Source organism: Sinohyriopsis cumingii, chromosome 11 (assembly GCF_028554795.1).
Source record: "Sinohyriopsis cumingii isolate HCF-2022 chromosome 11, ASM2855479v2, whole genome shotgun sequence".
NCBI classification, from domain to species: Eukaryota; Metazoa; Mollusca; class Bivalvia; order Unionida; family Unionidae; genus Sinohyriopsis; species Sinohyriopsis cumingii.
Window position 1 is genome coordinate 52,447,119 of NC_142971.1, and position 24,705 is coordinate 52,471,823.

Genomic DNA, 24,705 nt, shown 5'->3' on the forward strand with positions numbered 1-24,705 from the left:
TGCCAACTTCTGGCGGAGGCAGTTTCTTACCTACATGATAAGGAATGATAGAAGTGTGTGTGTGTGTGTGTGTGTGTGTGTGTGTGTTTCTGTACGTGAGAGAGATTATCATTTTTAAGGTAGCTTTGGCAATTTTTCAGTCATATAGCTACGATGTCTGCAGTGTGGCAGTTTAGAGTGATGTCTAGCACCGGAGCATCATGCCACAGACATGTAGCATGATGTCCCGCCCAGTCACATTATCCTAACACCGGGTCTACTAGTCCAAACACTAAGCTCTTAATGCTGAGGCAGCTGTTAGTACCGTTTTTATAAGTCTTTTGTATGACACGGCCGGGGATCGAACCCGCAACCTCTCTCATCCGAGGCGGACGCTCTAACCACTATGTAACCGGAACAGTCAGAATGATAGAATGACAATTTGATTTATTGTTTTGACCATACCTTATCAGCAAGCTTTTATTTCTTTTCGTCTCATCTGATTCAACACAAAAAAATAATTATAGGTTGAGTGGCTATCGCCTGCCCATAAATAAGAATAAGATTATCTGACATACCGTCTTTACTCGCCTATAGGACAAGTCCAAATACAAACTGCGCAGACCAAGATCTACCGTCGCAAGAAGCGCCGGTAGATCTGGTTTTGTGCAGTTTTGTTTGGAGTAATCAGTATATCAAACAACATAGGTCCTGAACCCTGAACTGCACAGTATGCTATGGGAGATCTGGATCTTTTTTGTTTGCTATATGACTCGACGTATAAGCGAGTATTTTCGTTATAGTGTAATTATAATAGCAACCATTAAAGTAACAAATATTCAAGCATGTGAAAGTGTTTCCACCCTATTGAAATTAATAATGCCTTGATTCGACGACCCATCCAGCATAATTATCAAAGTGTTTATTTATGAAATAGAAGCGGTGCGACAAAATGAACAAAGTTCCAACTTCACATAACAGTCGATATCGTATTGTTTATTATCATAGATACAATTTCACATAACAGTCCATATCATATTACTGATTATTATACGTATAACGTCAAGTAAAATTCAGCATCATATTGCTTACTATTGTAAGACAACTTTACATAACAGACCATATCATATTGTTTATCATAACAGATACAATTTCACATAGAAGTCCATATCATATTGCTGATTATCATTGATAAAATTTCACATAACAGTCCATGTCATATTGCTGATTATCATAGATACAATTTCACATAGCAGTCCATGTCATATTGCTGATTATCATATATACGATTTCACATAACAGTCCATGTCATATTTAACAAATAATTTAATTTTCTAAGTTAGACAATCAAAATTTCAGAGGAACTTCAAGTATTGTGAAGTCAATCAAAAAATAATATTTCTATCACAAGTACAAAAATGTGTTTCGAATGAACTCCATGTTTCGAATGTGCTGATGTACCAATATCCTTGAATATACTGAAGTACCAGCAATCTTGATTCATTACAAAGGAATTGTCTTTGAATGAATTCACAATAATTCCAAAATGCTGTTTCGTTCCAACAGTCAGAAGAGCACATTGGAATTTCAGTAAAAATTTAAATGTTTCCTCTCAAATTATATATAAACCTAGCGTTAAGTATTCTGCAGACTGAAAATTAAATAGGAACAGGAATTGGAATATTAATGAATAATTGTTCATTTCTTCCTTCTTATATAAATCCCCACGTATCTATCTCGCAGTGCATTCCTACTTTATCTATATTGCAATACCCTTCAACCGACTTATGTCACAATACAATCCCACCTGACACATGTTGCAGTACTCAGTCATACCAATGAAAACTTACCCCAAATATGTAAACACATTCATTATCGAGACTTTTTTAGTACTCCAGGTAAACGATCCATTTATAGCTTGAATTAACTTAAAATATAACCTATGATCATGAACAAAAAGTAAGTAAGTAACATGCTGTTTACAGATGATACAATCTATAGTTACAAATAATATATATATATATATATATATATATATATATATATATATATATATATATATATATATATATATATATATATATATATGTATATATATATATATATATATATATATATATATATATATATATATATATATATATATATATATATATATATATATATACATACATACATATATATATATATATATATATATATATATATATATATATATATATATATATATATATATATATATATATATATATATATATATATATATATATATATATATATATATAGATAGATAGATAGATAGATAGATAGATAGATAGATATAACAGACTCCAGAGAGATCCCCAAAGATCCCCAAATTCACAACGCGATGCACACTGTTATTCTTACACGAAACCCATTTTTTAAAAGAAAACTTTAAATGCATTACATCAATAATTTAAATCTTCCAAACACAAAGAAAGCAAAACAACTTGATTGAGACAACGTTTTCTGAGGACGGTGGAAGACAGACTTTATAAAGACACGCATTTACAAAAAGAATATATCTGATAAAAAAAAGTTTTAAAAACAAAGAATATGTCAAATGCCGATGACGCATAATTTATTTAACATGTTCTCTCTTTATGACTTCAACTCTATTGATAGCATATCGCAAATGTTGATTGTTTTCATTTTATACTCAATGGTGGTTTTCCTCACTGATTGTTTTCATTTTATACTCAGTGATGGTTTTCCTCACTGATTGTTTTCATTTTATACTCAATGACGGTTTTCCTCACTGATTGTTTTCATTTTATACACAGTGATGGTTTTCCTCACTGATTGTTTTCATTTTATACTCAGTGATGGTTTTCCTCACTGACTGTTTTCATTTTGTACTCAATGATAGTTTTCCTCACTGATTGTTTTCATTTTATACTCATTAATGGTTTTCCTCACTGATTGTTTTCATTTTATATTCAGTTATGGTTTTCCTCACTGATTGTTTTCATTTTATACTCAATGATGGTTTTCCTCGCTATTTTCAGGTGAGCAACATGTTTATCGTCAGCCTGGCAATTGCGGATCTTATCGTTGGAACGATTGTTATGCCAATTAGTACAGTCTACATCTTCACAGAGAGATGGGTATTTGGAGTTGTCATTTGTCAAATTTGGATCGGGGTGGATTACATCGCCAGTACCGCCTCCATTCTCAATCTCTTCATCCTCAGTCTTGACCGATACTGGTCAGTTACATCACCTCTGAAATATATTCGGAAAAGAACCAAGAAAAGAGCTTTTATAATGATATCAATAGCGTGGCTTCTTTCCTCTCTCTGGATCATCCCAGTCGTTGGATGGCACCATTTCATGTTTGGGGGTGTCAGGACAGTGCCTGATAACGTCTGCGATACTGAATATGCCAAAGATTCAGTGTTCAAAGTTCTAACAGCGTGTTTTAATTATTATTTTCCTTTAGCAGCAATGTATGTTTTATATTGGAGAATTTTCCTCGAAATACGAAAAAGATCTGAAATGGAGTTAGGACAGCGCAACGTCAGTGATTGCAACCACTATATTCCAGTTAATCTATCTGTTGATGAAGACAGTGACCGCAATATAGACACTTTCAGTGGAGAACAAACTATGCATGATGCGATTTTTTCTTCCACTTTACCTGAAAATTCTGAAAAGTATGAATTAGCATCCATGAATGATCATACGTTAAACAAAGTTGGATACATCAATATGAGATATCGTAAAGCAAGGCAAAATGGGACGTGTTCAAGTAGGCCTTTGAAAAAGTTTCATTTACAAAACGACAGATGCAAAGTAGATTACATATACGATGAAGGTGTTTTTGACCAAAATACCGAAAAAGTAGAAAGGTTTTTCTATGAGGAAATTACTCCATTGCCAAGTTTGCCTAAGCCAAGTCATATTATTATCAATAACAACATGGGTTCGCCGGAAACTCCATGTTCATCCCCTAGTACGCCGCTGAGCTCCAGTGGTAGCAATGAGGATAAACGGCAACGCACTATGGACAGGGATAAGTACTCCCTCGTAAGCGGGTTAAGAAGACTGAAGGAGGCTGAAAATCTAAATCACACGGTGAATGCTGAAAATTCTAAATTTTGTCGCACAAGCACAGGAGCAGACGAGAGAAGGATTTTTGTGTTTCGTGATGAAAGAACCAGGTGCAGTCCTAACGTACTCAGTATCAAGGATAGGGTGAAAAACATGCGGCAAAGCTCTTCTTTGAGAAAGGAGATCAAAGCAGCGAGACAACTTGGCGTTATCATGGGCGCCTTCACCGTCTGTTTCCTACCCTACTTCATCCTATTTACAGTAGTGGCCTTCTGTGACGATTGCATAGATAGAGGATTGTTCACGGCCATGACCTGGATTGGGTACCTTAATTCAACGCTCAATCCGTTTCTCTATCCACTGTGTAATTTAAATTTTCGACGCAAGTTTAGAAAAATGCTCCGCCTAAGCAGACATTCTTCGATACGACGTACAAAACCGGGTTCAGAACGGAATAGTACGATTATGGGACGATACGACTAACACATCGTTGTACCAGCAAGTTGCGAGTTTATCTACTTTATCTTTCATTAAGTCCACATATTCCTGTTGTAGTATATACTTTAATCTTTTTTTTTATATCACATAGCATATTTTATCAAATAAGTATACATTTTATCAAATATGTATAAATGTTATCAAATGTGAGTAACTTTTATCAGATATGTATATATTTTATCAGATATGTGTAAATTTTATCAGATATGTGTAAATTTTATCAGATATGTGTAAATTTTATCAGATACGTGTACATTATGTGAATATTATGTGCTTTGCTATCATCAAAAGCAGTAACTGGAAGTTCATACATGATTTTAATGAATATTTTGCCTTCCAACAAGTGTAGATGAAACAAAAATTGATTTTTGATTTTCTGTGAATTACCTGCTTTAAAGAAAACGTGACAGCAATCTTAGATGGTATCGATTAGTTTTGATTACGACATAATGCTTCGCTTTGTTATTCTCTCTCTCTTTCTCTCTCTCTCTCTCTCTCTCTCTCTCTCACACACACACTCTTTCTCACAGACACACACACAGATATATATATATATATATATATATATATATATATATATATATATATATATATATATATATATATATATATATATATATATATATATATATATGGCTCCTGCGAAAAGGCGACTTTGTTTCACATTTCCAGTGGTGCCATTATGCATAACTAGGTCATGATAATTTTAACTGTGAAAAGCCTCTGTTCGTTGATCAACAGAATTATACTCTTATGCAATGAAATATCAATTCCGCCGCAACTTCCAAAAATTGTTTAAGAGCTTAACTTATACCATGCTACTTTCAGAACGTGGATCTCCATAAGGAATAGTCAAATAACATGAGATAACATTTATTATAGATCGCTCTGGATCTCATTGAATATTAGTAATCAGTCAATAACATAGACAATTCATGGCATAAATTGCTATTCAGAAACCTCGGCATTTCTGACCTAGTACAGTATGTGTACAGGAAAATGTATAACCATCAATCTTGAATACAGTAAAACGTCGTCGGTGTCGAGAAAGCGAAACAATGAAGTTGAAAATCTACGACAGATAGACATACAGACAATGCTTAAAACGTATTTGAATTCTTAAATATAAATATGCACTGTTTTTAAAAACATATGAAAAGCAAATGTTTACGGTGAACTATAAACCCGTTAATATTTTCGTTATTGTCCTTTGATAGTAACAAATAATCATTGTTTCGCCAAGACTTCATTTTCTTTGCCAGTAAGGAATCACATTTAATCTATTAATCTCTGGGCTACAAAAAAAAGTAGAACGGAGTCGGACAATACGTTTCTTGTCTGCATGGAAGCTTTTACATTATCTTTTTAAGGAAAATGACCAAATGAAGCTATCATTGCTTTGAGATTACATTTTCGTGTCTGGTTTATGTTACCTTAAGGGCAAATGAATTTATCACGTCTGGTTGATTATGCTGTAAGGGCGTGTGGTATTATCGGGTCAAGTCGATTATATCTTAAGGGTGAGTCATGTGATCTTAGTACTCATTTAATTTGGGAAGTCGTTAGCTGAAGTCTTACTCTGATTTTTCTATGCACAGTATCAATCAAAATCCCAAGTAAAATCCGATTGATCGATACATTGAATTAATTTTAATCCCAGGTAAAATCAGACAAACAATTTTGAGTATGATATGAAAATTACACACGGCCACATGCTATAAATTATGACATGCCTAAAAGATTGTAGGACGTCGACATGTATAAGGATTAGCTGGACGTAAATAGTACAGAGCAGGAAGTCCTAGCATTGGAGAAGTTTTAGTAAACGATTTCGTGTGAGATCACGAAAATCAGTCTGGTCTGTTTATCACCTTAGATTTTAGAACCTATACTTTTCCATTAACGTTCAAATATAACTAGCCAAATTAAAATCCCATGTTTTAAAAACATGTCAAATTTATCCTCAAAGAAAGGTGCAAGCTGTGTTAAATAAACGGCATTATTCAATATGCAACATGTATTTCGTTTCAGTAAAAAGTATCGCCAGTTTTCTAAATTGCTTGCACGTATATGTATGTTGTTGACGATGAAGTATCAGAATAAAAAAAAAAAGGTTTTTTATGCTTAAACATACTGATTTCTGTATAAATTACATTGTTTTATCTGTATAAAAATATTTATTGCTATTAGTTATTCTGCAAGCATAGAACATTTTCATTATGGAGGCGTTTTGCAGTACACTTTTAATTTCTTCATCTACGTGAAAACCTGACGGAGGATCAAAATATGCTGTTCAATATCATTATAATGCCAACGAAACGTTTATCGAAAAGGAAGTCCAACAGCTTTGATAAATTTCAGCGTAAATATAGGGAATCAACAGGTCTCAAAGTCTCTTACATGAAATGTAGGCAATAAATGAGACTAACAAAAAGTATTTTAATCAGGACCATTAGGATCATATTTCATGTGGTTATTATATTTCCTTGCAGAATGAAAGATCGTTGCTCTGGATAAGAACTGATGTGTAATTGCAACGAAATACAAGTATCAACATTACCCCAACAGTGGTTATATTTACTTGGATCAAATCAAGCATTCTGTGCTGAATCAGACATGTTTGTGACTAGTAAAGTCCCTCCAACTTGAGAATGAAACGCTAACAATTTGCAATTAAATTGTTTGTTGTCCGTATTTAAGCATTAAATTTAGCTTCATGTGTTCCTTGACATTACTAACTCCCATAAATGTCAATGCATTTACGCTTTTCTCTTTTTCTCTCTTTCTAAAATTCAAGTCCCCAGAGCCACAAATCCACAAATATAACACTGCTATCCACATTGAAACTTTTGTTAAAATCGATATAATATGTAATTCCAGGTGATGTTACACAATATGAAAATTCAAAACGTCACAATAGCGTCAATATTTCCGACGGTATATTGTTGATTTTATAGCCGCCAAATTTGAAGTACGACTAATCTGAAAGTCCGTTACATTTGTAGGTGCGTTACAATGGGGTCACTCTGGTGGTCATTCTCGTTGCTGTACCGCATTTAGATGAAGTAAATTTAAGAATGAATTTATGAACTATTTCATCTTTATATCAAGGACCGAAAATGTACTTCCCCCCGGAAATATATTCTAAATGATTGACACCGTCTATAATCGCGTATTAAACGATTCAAACTGCAAACAACAAAAATCCTAATCTGGCGTAGTGTAATGCGTCTTTAAATCAGGGTATATGTTGTTTGTTATACTGGTTACCCATAACAAACTGCACGGACCCAGATCTACCTGCGCATTATGCAACTGCAGATCAGGGTATGTGCAATTTGCAGTTTGACTCACCTTATAAGCGAGTACATACGGTAACTTTTCATAAAAGAACATTCTGATATCGGGTGTCATATTAAATCCGTAATATCTGCAAGTCTTTTCCCGCCATCTCATCCGTTCTATTCGGATAACAAGCAACACAACCAGAACCATATACGCTGACATCAAACTTTTCGGTGAAATCTAATAAAAAATATCGTTTTTTTTTAGTCCTAATTCAGTGTGTCATTTTAAACAGGATAAGAACTATTGTTGCTTACAAAAATCCATTTTAAGAACTAACCACTTATATTAAGTTTGTACAGCGTTTTTATTTTTGGGGTGGGCGAGTAGAGGCCATACTCCAGTGAACGAACAAAAAAAGGATTAATCCTGTTAGTTATGTTTTAAATCAAAATAAAGGCAAAATCCTAAAAATGTGTTTAACAAGTGTTAAATAGACCATTCTAACCTTGCATGGCCGTGCATGAATACATACAAAACAGTAACCAATATCCCGAATTAATTTGCTTGCAACCAATTAGAAGACGGCAACCAGTTTCATGACAACATGACACAAACTGACCCTTGGTCATTAAAAACTTATATGAGAAATCTCCATTCGACTGTGTAGTCGAAGGACTCCAAATGAAACCCATGGTGAAAAAACAACGAATATAATTAAACCAAAATAATATTTTTGAATTGTTTGATTATGTTTACAGTTATTTCCAGATGTTACCGCTCCGGTGGCCTAGTGGTTAGAGCGTCCGCCTCGGATGCGGGAGGTCGTGGGTTCGATCCCCGGCCGAGTCATACCAGAGACTTAAAAAATGGTACTAACAGCTGCCTCGCTTGGCGTTCAGCATTAAGAGGTTAGTGTTAGGACTGGTCGGCCTGGTGTCAGGATAATGTGACTGGGTGGGACATCATGCTACATGTCTGCGGCATGATGCCCCAGTGCTAGACATCACTATAAACTGCCACATTGCAGACATCGTAGCGATATGACTGAAAAATTGTTAAAGCTACGTTAAAAATAAAAATCACAAATCACAAATTTCCAGATGTCGAAATTTGGGAATGTCTTAGCTAGCATTCTCTATTAAAGAAACGTGTTTTATTCTTTAGATTTTATAATAAAATCTGTAGTTTTCTGGAAACTACAAATATGTCTATTTAATAGGATACACTTTTTTCCACTGAGAGATTCGCCATTATTTATGGACCTCATAGACGCATTAATTGATCAAAAAACTCAAAATTAAATCAATTCTGGTTGGTAAAGGTAAATCTCTTAAGTTGGCGTAGGAGGGGTTCTTGTAATTCCTCGACAAATGACAAATGAATGTGACGCATTCGAATTAGACCAATGTATTCTGGTCAACAGCGACTATTGAAATGTGTGTGTGTGTGTGTGTGAGTGTGTGTGTGTGTTTGAGAGAGAGAGATAGATAGACAGACAGAGACACAGAGAGAGATATATTAGTATGACATACTTTTTAAATATCTGGTCTGGATATCATGAGTCCGATTCACACGGATTATGTAATACTTCTTAGCTGCAGCAAGATATATCCATATTATACACTTATTTTAGTTATAGCTGCTGGCTCCCCCCCCCCCCCCCCCCCCGTGAAGGATAGCTTCATTTGTGTCCTCTTTTCTTGGGTGAGCATGGTAAAATCATATTAAAATTATACTAGTTAATAGTTTAAATTAGAATTACAACTGATAGGAATGTTAACGTCTCTCAGTTTTAGTTTAGATCAAAATTTAATTAAACCCATGGAAATACTATTAAAAGTCTAACATAGATGCAAACGTTGTCCAATTGCGAGATAAAATCAGCTGTCCACTCCTATCCGAGTGATCGATTCGACTTGACCTTACTATATAGAGCAATGCAAAAATGTGCATGTCAAAATATAACTTGAAAGAACATTTGGAATGTCAGCCACCCCCCCCCCCCCCCCGCCCTCTCTTTCCGCAGATTGTCTACATATTGAATCGATCCAATCTTTGGCTTCATGATTTCAGATCCGTATAAAATCAAATTTTCTTTCTCTTCATTCGCATATTCACAGCATTCTTTATTATATATATCTTATGATTACTGCTTCGGTGGGATAGTGGTTAGAGCGTCCGCCTCAGATGCGGGAGGTCGTGGGTTCGATCCCCAGTCGAGTCATATAAAAGACTTACAAAAATGGTACTAACAGCTGTCTCGCTTAGCGCTCAGCGTTAAGAGGTTAGTGTTAGGACTGGTCGGCCTGGTGTCAGGATATTGTGACTGGGTGGGACATCATTCTACATATATGCGGCATGATGCTCCAGGAATAGACATAATTATAAACTGCCACACTGCAGACATTGTAGCGGTATGACCGAAAAATTGTTAAAACTACGTTAAAAATCCAAACTACACACACAAACCACACATTATATAGCTTAAGCATGTTATTTGTTGTGATCACTGTGACCTTGTTGTTGATGCTAACCATCATTACGTCAATGTAGCTTAAAGTATTTTACAGATATTAAGATGCTAAGTGAATGTGCAGTAAAACGTAATGCAAATGGACGGGGCTAAATTATTTTTTGTTCTTGTTTAGAATAGTTCTCAATTTAAATTGCGTACCCTGTGTAAAACAGATACACATTCTACGTTCACAGTACCGTATATACCCGCTTATGAGAAGAGTCCAACTGCAAACTGGACATACCCAGATCTGCCTTCACATAATGCACCGGCAGATCTGGGTCTGTGCAATTTGCTAGGAGTAGTTGTTGTTTGCAGTTTGACTCAACATAATCGAGTAGAGACGTTACTGCATGCTTTATATGAGATATATAAATATTGCATTCGATGTAATGTGTTTAAATCATTGTAATATAAAAATGTCGTATGCCTCAAACGTGAGTTGATCAGCCACAAGCCATTATGCTATAACGCATACATCGTAATTATTTTTGAATAAAAAATAAAATTAAAGCAAAAATAGATACCCTGAAAGAAATGCTGAAAATGTTTTAGCTCTATTAAGAAAGATTCGTTATTCGCAGTGAATGTTACAACACTTGACTAAATCATTAAACATTAGATCGCTTTTAAATGTAATCCTTTGTTTAAAAATTGTACACACTATATGGAAATAAATATAATGTTTTAAATTTGTACGGCTACAATGCAATTGTTTTTACATAATTTCGAGTTATATGTAATCAGCTTCACATTGTCAACATTGGCATTTTATGAATCATTCAAGGGTAATGACACCATTGTACATATAAGACTATTACAATAATGATGGATATACGCAAATATATATATATATATATATATATTTCTAAGGTTTGTCCTCTTACTTCTTTTCAGTCTATTATACTGTTCAATTTCTTATTGTGATGTATGTAGACTTAGCAATTATCCAACGCTAAAGATCTAAAGGTCCAGTGCTTTCCGAATGAATGATTCCTTCAATAGTCCTCTCTTTAAAAAATTGTATTTTCCCTTGAAAATATGTCAGTTATTTGGAATTGAAATAAAGACAATTCAAATGAGTAAGATGACTCTTCATTTTCCTTTAGAAAGTGTTTTCAAACAGCAACAAATACTTCACCAGGCTATTTTAAACAAACTACTGGGTGCACATTCAAGGATGACTCGTTTAAAAAATTCACGATGAGGTCGATTTGCTAACCTGAAAGGGGTTTTATATTTCACCATTTCTATATTAAGGTATCTACGTTCCAGATGGACCAAAAACTGAAGATCCACCCCTACCTATGCTATATAAAACTAATATGGTATACTTATCAGACATATATTGATTTTATTTTAAATGGTGTCGGAGTTGCCATCTCCAAGTCTGATGTGTTTCTTTCATCTGGTTTCTATGGCTACCGTATACAGCACTTAAAACAATACGATGCGATGTTGTCAAGACTGTAAGATTACTGAAACACAGTACTTTGATGTCAGACTGAATGAGAATATAATTGAAAACACGCAGTTCGGGTTTTCTTGTGAATGACCAGTCATAGGTGCAACTTTTCCGCTAGTGACGGCAGCGGCGACATTGTAGCCAACAATATCATTTATTTTAACGTCATTTTAAAGTCATGTATTATGGGAATTCCAGTCTAGATGCACAGGTGTGGACGATGGGAGCTTCCGTTTAGACTTCGCAAGTTTGTACTGCCTAAGCTAGGAGTACCCGTCTAGACTACTAAGGAAAAATAACAACCCTGGTCGCATCGTTTTCAACAACGCTGAGGTTCCGTGTTGCAATTTTTGAAAGCTATACAATCTCTACTTTATTTGCTGTGATCCACCAAAACATAATATTACTAGATATCTGACATGTACCTTTCCGTGCTAGGAGTCCCTGTCTTGATTGTGTTACTATGACAGCACTGTGTCATCAAGGTTCAGGTGGTCTGGAGTTGAAATGTTCCTGATTGTCACATTCAGTTTCAACATTAGATGTTGTATTCATCTGAGTTTAGTAGTAAGATTGGTTTCATATTTATATCCGGATATGCTGGATATTTCTGTTTGGGCTGCTAAGCAGGAAATGTCATCTTAACACCACTAACAGACCAGGTAGTGTTTCGAATTCCAATTACAATGATTTAGCCGCTGATAATAATAATAATAATAATAATAATAATTATATATATATATATATATATATATATATATATATATATATATATATATATATATATATATATATATATATATATATATAGCATTGCTTTGATAGACAACACATGTCAGATATTAGACATCAGCAATAATGCCACCTATGTTTTATACTGCGTAAAATATGCTCGATGTGACTTGGTGTGCTTCTTTATCTTCATTGCCGTCGTCTGTTACAGCGTGGTCAATGACTGAGTTATTAGATACAACCTCAACACGTCTGAGTTCCGACTACACAAACAACACCAAAAGCGTCTTTGAATATAACACAAGGCACTATTTCTATATAGACGGGGCTACAACTTCTCAATTTATCATACGATATATTTTCAAATATAAAAAGACCAGTCCACACACGTCATGATATGCAGCCATTCAGTTTTGCTTACCGATATGACGGATGCATATTACTCGTGTCTGGTGTTTCATCGTTTTACCGGTTACTTGAATCAGTACAATGATGCCAGACACGGAAACTATCAAATATGTCTTAGCCAGTTGATGTCGAGGCTTTCTCGAATTATACACTCACAGAAATATGTTTCCCATACAGTTCAATCAGTCCGCATTATCAGCGATTCCATACAGTACAATCATTGTGCATCATCAGTGCGTCCATACAGTGCGTTAATTGCGCATCATCAGTGTTTCCATACCGTACAATCATTCGGCAATATCGGTGCTTCCATACAGTACAATCATTGCGCATCATCAGCGCTTCCATACCGTACAATCATTCGGTATTATCAGTGCTTCCATACAGTACAATCATTCCTCATTATCAATGCCTCCATACAGTACAAGCATTGTGCATCATCAGTGCTTCCATACAGTACAATCATTGCGCATCATCGGTGCTTCCATACCGTACAATCTTTGTGCATCATGAGTACTTCCATACAGTACAATCATTTCGCATTATCAGTGCTTCCATACAGTACAATCATTGTGCATTAACAGTGCTTCCATACAGTGTAATCATTGCGCATCATCATTGATTCCATACCGTACAAGCATTCCGCATTTTCATTGCTTCCATGCAGTACAAGCATTTTGCATTATCAGTGCTTCCATACAGTATAATCATTGCGCATCACGCATCATCAGCGCTTCCATACAGTACAATCATTGCGCATCATCAGTGCTTTCATACCGTACATTGTGCATCATCAGTACTTCCATACAGTACAATCATTTCGCATTATCAGTGCTTCCATACAGTATAATCATTGCGCATCGTCACTGCTTTCATACAGTACAATCATTGCGCATCATCAGATGTTATATTTGTATTACACATTTTGTAGATAGCTATTCAAAATGATATTGTGTGGCAGGCATTTGCCTATTATTAAATACGAATGGTGTAAACATAAAAAAGAAATGACGAGTAAAAGCTTATCTGGTGTTTTATGAAATAGAAAGAATCTTTATCGATTTACAAATATACATAAATTTTCAAATTACATGAAGATGTATAATCAAATATTGACTAAAACTTATGGTAATAAAAGCGTCACAAGTATACATAGTAAATTGATATCTTTTGAATGAAATTAGATGAAGAATTTGTACTTATTCAGCTTCAACCTGAACTTATATACAAAATGAGGGAAATTTGCTACCGGATGGAAACATCGACATCTTCCTTCATTTTCAAACTCCATAGAAAATACCATCAAACATTTCTTGTCCAGGATTTTTTGTTGCCGATGTATTCAATTTTCTCTGAGGAAGTTATTACAGGGGATGATTCCAAATCCGATGGTCACGTATTTTATTGTATGATCTATATAACTAGAAACAAATTTCTGATACGACAGAATCAGTATTGGAAAATAAACCAATGAAATATTCCAGGAATTCACCAATCAACATCTAATGAAGAAACAAACAGTTCACATTTCATATAAATTTTTCATGTGCCTTAAACAATCAGATTAAGAGGTTGAAGAATAAACCTGCCATTTTTTCAAAACGCAGTTTTTCCCAAATTAAACTTTAATTTTTAAAAGTTTGTGTAAACTCATAAAAAGGTATTAAATTGTTCGAAGAAAACATATTTAGTATTGTTTTATGGGGTTTCGTGGGTAATTGTTCTTCAATATACTTTTATAAACAGGATGGGGTAGTACTAGCTGGAGAATTCCATTTAGGTCAACCTCGTTTTGCCTGAAAAAAGCATGGAGATAGAAAAGCAATATCTTTAAGGTGTAACGTCGTAAGACCTATTTTATCTACTTAACAACAGAACCAGAGGGAAGCAGCATGTTGGTTTATATAGTAACACTTGTAATGGATCCTTTTTATCAGATTCCAATACTTATTGCTGTACCATCACTACCACATCTCGTCTGGGAGAAGTTTACGAGTGCTCCGAAATTGTCTTGAAAGTGAAGAATTGTACAGTATTGTTAAGTCATCTTACGTAGTCTATATGTGTGAACCTTATTAATACAACTTGAATCATATAAATGATTCTAGAATATTTAAATCATTATATTGTGCAATTCGTCACAGTCATGCTCTGACATTCACTAATTATTGAGCCAATCAAAAATTAAGGCGTGCTCGATATCTGTGTAGAATAAGCGTGACCTTCATTCAGCTTAATGAGTATCGCACTTTGACCAAATTAGTTGTTAACTTGACCTTTCAGTCTGAATTTATGAATGAAATTATACACGTATGCTAAATGTGATTTACCTATAATACAAGCCATTCACTGAATCAAAAAATTGAAATATAAATTTCATAAACCGATATTTGTTAAATAAATCTCTATTATAAATTAATACAAGCTCTGCTGCTATCCAGAACACATCAGTCTGATTAGCGCAAAGTATACAAATCTGATCCTGCACCGATATTTATATGTTCTAAATTATAATACTTCAAACTTAGATTTTACACACAATTTTACCAACGAATAAATATTCTCAAAAATATGGAACGGGTTCAAATATTTTGTGCTCTCTTTGCAAATAGCTTTAAACGTGTCATAAGAGTTTTCATTGGAGTGCCCAAAACATAATCAATCTTGACCACATGTATATAGTGGTTACTAAACGATTGCAATCATATGTATGATTTTTGTTTATTTAAGAGATAATTTCTACTGGGTATAAGAGATCATTTCTACTGGGTATATGAGATGCAAGAAACGCTCATGATATGTCAAGTATGTATATTGCAGATTAAATTACGAGTATATTTCAAGATGCAGTATCAGATGGGTCTTATTTGAAGCAATAACTGAAACGACAATTTCTATCACTAAAGTATTCAGCAGGCACAACATTTACATGTTTTTTTAAAACTATTAAATGGCATTGATACATTCATTTGGATATTAACTTATCTCTGTTATTCTTATAAGGTATGTGATAATGCCTTCGTATGCATTACCGTTATGTATTATGTCAATATAATATGATGCCTTCCTGGGGCGGCAACTCTATTACCTGACTTCCGCTGGATGTTTACATAGGTTTTGAGAATCAGCTGTATTTACGTAGATACAAACGCTGTATCTTAGCCAACCACATTGTCCCAGCTGTGCCCGACACGAAGATTTCATTGCTTTAATTCAAATTGTTAGGTGTTCGTTTTGTTCTTTGTATTTACATGCTGGTATGTAAGTGTGTACTTGCTTGTGTGTATGTTTGTAAAGATTTGTACATAAAGGCATACATTCATATATTGAAAGAAGGAAACATATCTGTAAATCCATATAACAATATGAAACAACATGAAAAAATGTTGTAAGTAATATATACAAATTTTCTCCATCAATCTCTCTTTATGGCTGTCCCAAAAACTTCAGACGCATTTATTCAAGCTGTAATTGTGTTTCGTAGTTGTGCTTCACTATTACGAATATTTTTTTATTATCCTGACTTATACATTCCTAACGCTGAGTCCAAGATCCCAACCTTGAGATTGTACAATGTAAGGGTAATAAAAAGAGATAGGTATGACAAACACCTTCCTCAATAACATCTAACCCATTATTCCCAGGTAACTGAAGTGGAACTCAAAGAATCGATGATGCAAAAATACAAACAGGCAACAACTCCACTTGTTTCATTACGAAATAGAAACCTTGTTCATTTGATGTAATTAGTAACTGTATTATTACCTGTATTATAGATTGATATAGTGATCACTTATTGTCGAGTTATAAAGCTTAATTATACCGGAAAATGACCTCTTCAGCTAGATGGAAAGCGTGTATGTTGATAACCAGTCAATACACGTCAGAATGAGTTCACTGGCCATCAACGAATGCTAAAGCAACAAGATAAATGTCATCGTTTCCAGTCTATTACTGATATGATATTGTTTTATTTATGGTGTTCTGTTGTCTTCTGCCATATCAATTAGGAATCTCATATTTAACCTGTTTACGCCGCAGAAATAAACTGGCAATCAAAACATACTGCTGACTACCGAGAATATGGTTCCTATCTAATGGACCTACATCACGTAGAGGTTGGGAAATTTATTGCCAGTCTTATGTTACTTGTTTAGGCTCGAATAAACAGTAGCAAAAGAAAGAGTGAAAACAACACGCTTTGAACAAATATAACAAATAATTTATTTCCCTGGCAAAAACTCTGTAAAAATGAAGAAAAAAAGAACTAATGTTTTCAGAATCAAATCCAAAAATAATCCACGAATTAAATTTTAGAAGTCTTAATAATGAAATGTTCTAATGAATTCAAGTTTGAGTCCTGACTAAGATTCCAAGATAGAAGGCGATGACGTATACTGTATCCCTTGTGGTGTTGGAATGTCTACAGTTCTGTGTTTTTCACAAACATTAATCCGGTGTTTGAATAAATGAAATGTCTTTGTCCTAGAATTCTGTATGAGCAATCATATATTTACAGGAAAAAGAATTAATCCTTTTGAATTCAAATAATTAGAATAAACATTCAAATAACTCCAAACTGATACAAAAAAAGAAAACATTTACGTCCCAGTGTTGTTAAGCTCGACTGAGAAAAATTTCTATAAACAATGATTATACAGTAAATCGTAACGCAAAACAAATTCCCAAGATGAGGGTCAACATTCCAGAACATTCAAGAAGTATTACGTTTAAAAGCAGGTAGTCCCAGTATGACCTTGATAAAAACCAATACTTTTACTCTAATACTAGGATTAAAATAAAAAGTTGGTTACTTTTCTCACTGATTTCTAAATTAAGGTGGGGAACTAGGTCAGCTGTTTACAAATGAACAATCAAGGTCAAAATATATTCTGTAAAAGTATCGAGTTCCTAGTAAACAAAACTACATTATTTTGACATAGAATGAAATTAAACAGATTTTCCAACTTACAAACAATTAAATTAAATCAAATATAAATTAAATTAAATATACCTTACACCAGGCAGAATGATGTTCCAGAAAGAGCGAGTGAATACCTATGCATAAATAACAGATAGTATATGTAGCAGCTGATATGTTGTTTGTTTTTCTAGAATTGATCCGTACGTGTTTTACACAACACGTTTGCACGCAAGGCTCAATGCACAACTAGAAAGAGTGGCAGAATCACACATGGTATACACGTTTCCAATTGTACATTTGCATCCTTAAGGCAATTACCTAAGGAACTCATGATATCTGGAACATTCATAAGCTTTTAAGTTGAAGTTCTAAATTAGATTAACAAGGTCCATACTGGAGTGGAAAATAAGTATTCCGTCCATGTGCTTGCCATTTAGAGCTTTGCACATGCCCTAATTTGTCTAATCTTCCTGTGGGATTTTCCTATTCCAATCCAAAGATATGATGAGTTAAATTAATCTTCAGGAGCAGACGCAAATATCAAAATTTTCAATATGGCCCACGTAGAGTCCCTGTTTAAGACCAGATCAGTACAGTTTACATATGGAATCAACTACATTTTGTACCATGCATTTTAGTACAAACGACATGTTGATACAATTATAGGTTAAGATGCAGGAGATAGCATAAACAATATTTTAGTTTCAGAAAATGACCATTACATTTTGTAAGATGTGTTTAAGTGAAAATTCCAGAAAGACTATCCTTTCTGGACTAATGTTGAAACACGATTTTCAAGATGGCCGACCTATGTGCAATATCTGACGTCATCTGCGAGCAATTTTGCTATAGGGTCAAACATAATTTTCTAATCAGATTAAATGCCTCAGCGTTGAGTTCACACTCAAATTTTGTGTGCTTCTTATTTGTTAACAACTATATGATAACTGCATTGGACATGCATCTTAGAACAAAGTGGTTTACTTTAGTGCGATTTTTATCAATTAATGCATTACGTCAAGGTGAATTTGCAATACAGGTATGATATATATCATAGCAATTAGCAGTTTGAAACGTGATTACTGTTAAATTCATATTTAAGCTGCACAATGACTTGAACTTACACCTAGGGCATCTGTAATTCATTCATCGATGTTATCAACAAATATTAGTATCTAACAGTATAATTAAATTCTCGACATGTAATTACTGCAAGACGAAGAGACAAGTGATGAATATCGGACAGATAAATGATCGCTGAAAAGTGAAAGAGTAAGTGATCACTAAAGAGGGAGAGAAGTGGATGGAATTACTGTAAAAAGTCTTCCACTTAGAGTTATTATTTGATACTTGTTTTATCGTCACGAGACAATGATTTAGCCAAGATATTAAAAGGATGTTACTTAACGAGGGTGTCAATACCATTGATAAGTGAAGCCGACATTTTCACTTTTTTACAAGCAGACATCTATTTCCTATTGTCAACTTTCCTAAAAGGAAAAACGTTATTTCATCACCAAAGAAGACAACATTTAATTACTATTCGAGTATACGAAATCGTGGATAAAAGGATTTTTATAGGGTCTATGACACATTTTATTATAGACTAGTCATTTTTTCATCAAATTTGTAGCACCTTTATTCTTCAAGACCATGAAGGTTTCACATTTGACTTACAAATTGGCTTGTTTTCAATGGAAATCATACATTCATAAAAGAAAATTAATAAATAAATTTTGTTAAAAATACTGTGTTCTAAAAAAATTGCCTAAACCTAATAAGACCCTTGAAACTTTCATTGTTCTATATTGATCCTTTCCATAAAATAATAATAATAAGGACTTTGTATAGCGCCTAATCTTTACAAGCTCTAAGCGCTTTACAACATTAGACAACACCTATAAGATAAAAACATATAATGCTATGATTACAAAAACAAACACCATGAAATTAGAAAACATTACAAAAAATATGCTGAGAATATTTAAGGTAGGAAACATTATTAGGTCTTTACGTTTGTCCCTGCGGTCGAAATAAGTGAGTTTTAAGAACACTCTTGAATGGGATCACTGTGTCTTTGTGTCTAAGTTCAGTGGACAATTCATTCCACGTTGCTGGGCCCTGGTATGCAAAAGAACGCTGTCCATACGACTTTGTTTTCATAGTGGGAATAATGAGTATACGATTGTCAGAAGAGGAGCGTAAGTATCTTGCTGGTGTGTACATATGGGTGAGGTCGGATAGGCATGTTGGACTAAAGTCCGATAGTGACACGTAGCACAGAGAACAAATTTTGTGTTTGATTCTGGATCGAATGGATAGCCAGTGTAGGGTACAGAGCAGCGGGGAGGTGTGTTCTGATCGTGGTACTCTAACTATGATCTGAGCAGCTGTGTTTTCAACCTTTTTATGTTTCTGGAGCAGATATTGAGATGAACCAGACATAACTGAGTTACAACAGTCCAGTCTTGAAAGTACTAATGAACACACAAGTGTGTTAGTGGCATCAACTGAAAGATATTTGCAAATGTAGCTGAAGCGTCTCAGCTCAAGATATGCAGCCTTGCATATGTTCATGACACGTTGGTGCAATGTGAGAGTACTGTCCATAGTAACACCTATGTTTCGTACTGATTGTGTGAATTTAATGTTGGTGTTGCTGATATTTATTGTTTGAGGTAAAGGATGTGAATGAGAAAGTATTTGTGTTGTGATCAGACTGGCCTCAGTTTTATCATCATTCATCTGCAGCTTGTTACATGTCATCCATGATTTCACATCAGAAATGCACATCTCTACACATTGGATGGTAGCATCAACTTCAGTTGGGTGACTAGATTTGTATATTTGGTTGCATCAGCGTACAATGGGTGAGACACTGCATGATGATCTATGACACTTGAGAGTGTATAGAATGAAGAGAACAGGTCCAAGAACAGACCCTTGTGGAACACCACAACATAGATCAACTGGGCTGGAGTGTATTCTATTTGCAGATACAATTTGTGTCCTGTTGACCAAGTAGGACTTTAGTAAGGCTGTATCATGAATGCCAAATACATGCCGGCGACGGTGACGTAATATATCATGGTCTATTGTGTCAAATGCTGTAGACAAATCAATGAGGGTGATAACTGCAATCTTTCCTATATCCAACGCAGAGAGAATGTCCTTAACTACATTTAAAAGAGTAGTTTCAGTACTGTGGCAAGGGCGATATGCAGATTATACATTGCTAAAAAAGACTGTTTGGATTCAGATGAGATACAAGCTGTGATAGAACAACCTTTTCTACGATTTTTTATATGAATGGGAGATTAGAAACTGGGCGGTAGTTCTTTAAATCGTTATGGTCTAGTGTTGGTTTCTTCAGCAGAGGCTTTAAAATGGCAGTTTTGAAAAATGATGAGAATTCCCCGGATGAGAGAGAGGTATTAATAACATCAGTTAGTGAAGGCAATGCTAGATCTAAGCACTCAAGCAGCAGTGATGTTGGAACTGGATCAAGTTCACATGACTTTGGTGCACTCTTCGTAAGGATTGTACGTAAGAAATCCATAGAAACAGGTTCAAATGCTGCTAATAGTTGTCGCTCAAATGATGTATCCCAGCTGTATGGTGACGACGAGTCAATTGAAATTGTGGTGTCAAGCTTATCTCTAATGGTTTGTACTTTGTCACGGAAGAAATTTGCAAACATGTCCGGAAGGCCGACTGGAGAGAAAGTAGAAGAAAGTGGTGTAGATTTGCTCCTTGACATTAGCTTGTTAGTAATCTCGAAGAGCTCTTTGCAGCTGGAACTTTCCATGATCTTAGTAATGTAGTGGGCTGATTTCGCTGCATGGACTATATTTGTGGCATCCTTCTTAGAGGCTTCATATATTTGCTTATGAATAGTGAGTCTGGTGGAGATCCAAAGCCTCTCAGCTTTACGGCGGTCTCTTTTAGCAGTGCGAAGCTGGTCCCTGACACTGCTATACCATGGAGAACACTTTTGAACTGATACTCTGCACTTGGTAGCCGGGGCATGTTTGTCGAGCAATGAACGCAGGCAGTTATCGAGTTGTTTTGCTGTAGGAGGTAAGCAAGTTTTTAGGTTTGCTTGGATGTCGTGCATTAGTTTGGTTATATTTATCATACGGAGGTTTTTCTTAGCAGCAGATAAAGGTGGAGGGTTAGGGACTGATACGTCAAGATGGCATATAATGCAGAGGTGATCTGATGTAAGGTCATGGGATACCAGGGAGGACCGTAGAATGGTATCATCAGGTCTATGAAGAATCCAGTCTAAAATGTGACCATGTTTATGGGTGGGTTGGTTATCTAACTGTTTGAGCTTGAAAACATTAATGTAATCTATGAGTTTTGATGTGTTTGGGTTTCCGGGACAGTCAAAGTGAAAGTTGAAATCTCCAAGAATAATCAGGTTGCCACCTATCGAATTTCCATAGTCCAAGAGATTCGGAAACTGCTCCAAAAAGAGAGATTCAGCCAACTTGTGCTTTCTACTAGGAGGAGGGCGGTATAGGCAGAAAAAAATAGACTGACCTATGCTCCAGTGTGAGTGTGGTTTGGACTAGTTCTTTGTGATGACAGCAATTCCACCTCCGCGAGAGTTACGGGGGAACGACTTGATAGAGTAACCAGTGGGTGTTAGATCCGCACACTTGGGCTCATCGCCTGGTGTTTTAGCCATTATTCTGTCAGGAAAAAGACGTCATTATTCTGGTCGTTGATAAAATTAACTATTTCTGTGCGCTTTTCCGGTGGTCCCACTGACTGGGCAGTCAATAATGCAATACGCAGAGGTATCTCTTGGATAGTTTACGCAAAGATTGACGAATTAATAAGGATTTGAATTAGGTTATCTAAATTAACGGTCGAAATTTTTTTAAATTGTTGAGCCGAAATAAGGGAGATAACTGGAATTCTTCTTCCTGTTCTACGCCGGCCAGCTTTGAAACAACGTTTCTTATTTTTTCGCTTCTGTTTACATTTAGGTAATGATGAATGTAGTCCCAGTTCGTTTAGTCTAGAGCACAATGTAATGTGGAGAGCCAAGGAGTGATCATTTAAAGCAATTGATGACGGTCCATCATAGCATAAACGGGCTGACTGGTGAGTATCACGTGATGGCAGTTTGTTCAAAAACAGTGGAGCAAGACACTTCAGAAAAAGTCTAATTGTTCTCATTTCCACAACAAGGAGATGAAGAAACACATACGAATTGAACAGCCAATACATAATGAACACAATAACGTAGATGAAGACAGGCAACAAACACAAATATCATGAAATAGGCACGAAAAAAAAACGGAATACCTGCTTGAAGCCGGTTAAGCGATAGCGTTCATCTTGTTTATCTCCAGTTTTTCCATATAATTCACTAAACATATAGCATCACGAATAATAACCTAATCGATGCTAACTAACCACGACGGCATACATGCTGTAATACATGTTTACAACTGAGTATCTCTCTTGTACATCTTCAGCAAATGTTGTTGTTGTTGTAGGGTTTAACGCCATTTTTCAGCACACGATAGGCTATACATGGCGGCCAGTATTAATGGTGGAGGAAATACACGGGAAAACCCCGGAAAGAACCACCGGCCTACGAGAAGCTACTGACAAGCTTTCTCACATACCCACATTGGCCGAATCCGAGACTCGAACCCACGCAGACAGAGGTGAGATGGCAGTGATCCGTAACGAAGAGGGCTTTAGACCAGTCGGCCACTCGGGCTCCTTGAGCAAATGAACTTGAACCGTATTCGTTTAATTATATTCTATCAATATAGGATAAACAATTCAATGCATAATAGAATTAGCCAATAATTAAAATCTATAGATGGACTTATATTTAATAGAATAGTTACTTGACTCTGGCAGAATTTTTATTATTATTATTATTATTATTATTACTTGTAGTAGCAGTAGTACATGTATATACCACCGTGTCGGCCTATTCTGCGCGTCATTTCTGTAAACATTGGATCACGTGTTATTTTGGATCTAAAATCCAGTTTGTATCAAGAACGATCGTTCTTTAATTTTGGCAAGTAATATTCATAAAGTGCACCAAAATATCCCACATTTCTATTCAAAATGCATATGAAAATGTTATCCCACAGTTTTATTAAAAATGCATATAAAATGCTATCCACATTTGCATCCAAAATGTATATAAAAATGCTATACCACATTTATATTCAAAATGCATATAAATATGCGATTTCTAAATGTCAACATAAAGGCCAACTCCGTGACCTTCTTGAACTTGAAACCCAGAAAACCTGATTAATATTTATCTTTTAGAATAATGTAAATAAACAGATTATTTAAAGATAGAAATATTTACCTTAGAACAATACGGCATCTTCATCCAAATATCTAATTTGCAAGAAGTGTGCGTATAGTCTGTTTTTAAATTCTTTAGCATTTTTTTCCCTATAAACGAGACCCTGTAAACAAATGACATTGTATTCATATTTTTTAATAAAATGTTGAACTTTTACTAAATTTTGTACATGATCATTTTCGTTAGCTTGATATCTCTCTTCATGAGGTGGCATTGTTATGTTGAATTTTGTAAATCCAGCCATGAACCTGACCTAGTTCCACGGCTCAAATGCGGACAGAAAGAGTCCCAAGTAATGCATTTCATTTCCATAGCCAATGCATATACATTCAAAGCCGTGCGCTGAATAGGCCGATATATCGCAAGTCATGAAAACAGCGGTGGAGCAGCAGAGAGGGTGAACAGACCACTTAACGCGTCACGTACGCTTTTTTAGACAAAAAAAAAATAGTGACCCTTCAT

The 24,705-nt window shown here is 35.0% G+C and overlaps 1 protein-coding gene across 1 annotated transcript in view; it reads left to right on the forward strand.

Moving 5' to 3' along the window:
- LOC149788457 (histamine H1 receptor-like) overlaps nucleotides 1-4,535 on the forward strand; it is a 52,077-nt gene extending 47,542 nt beyond the window's left edge. The window contains exon 2 of the mRNA XM_089973517.1: nucleotides 3,009-4,535. Coding sequence (XP_089829643.1) covers nucleotides 3,009-4,535 — 1,527 coding nt within the window. The remainder of the gene's footprint in view (nucleotides 1-3,008) is intronic.
- Nucleotides 4,536-24,705: the final 20,170 nt, after the last annotated feature.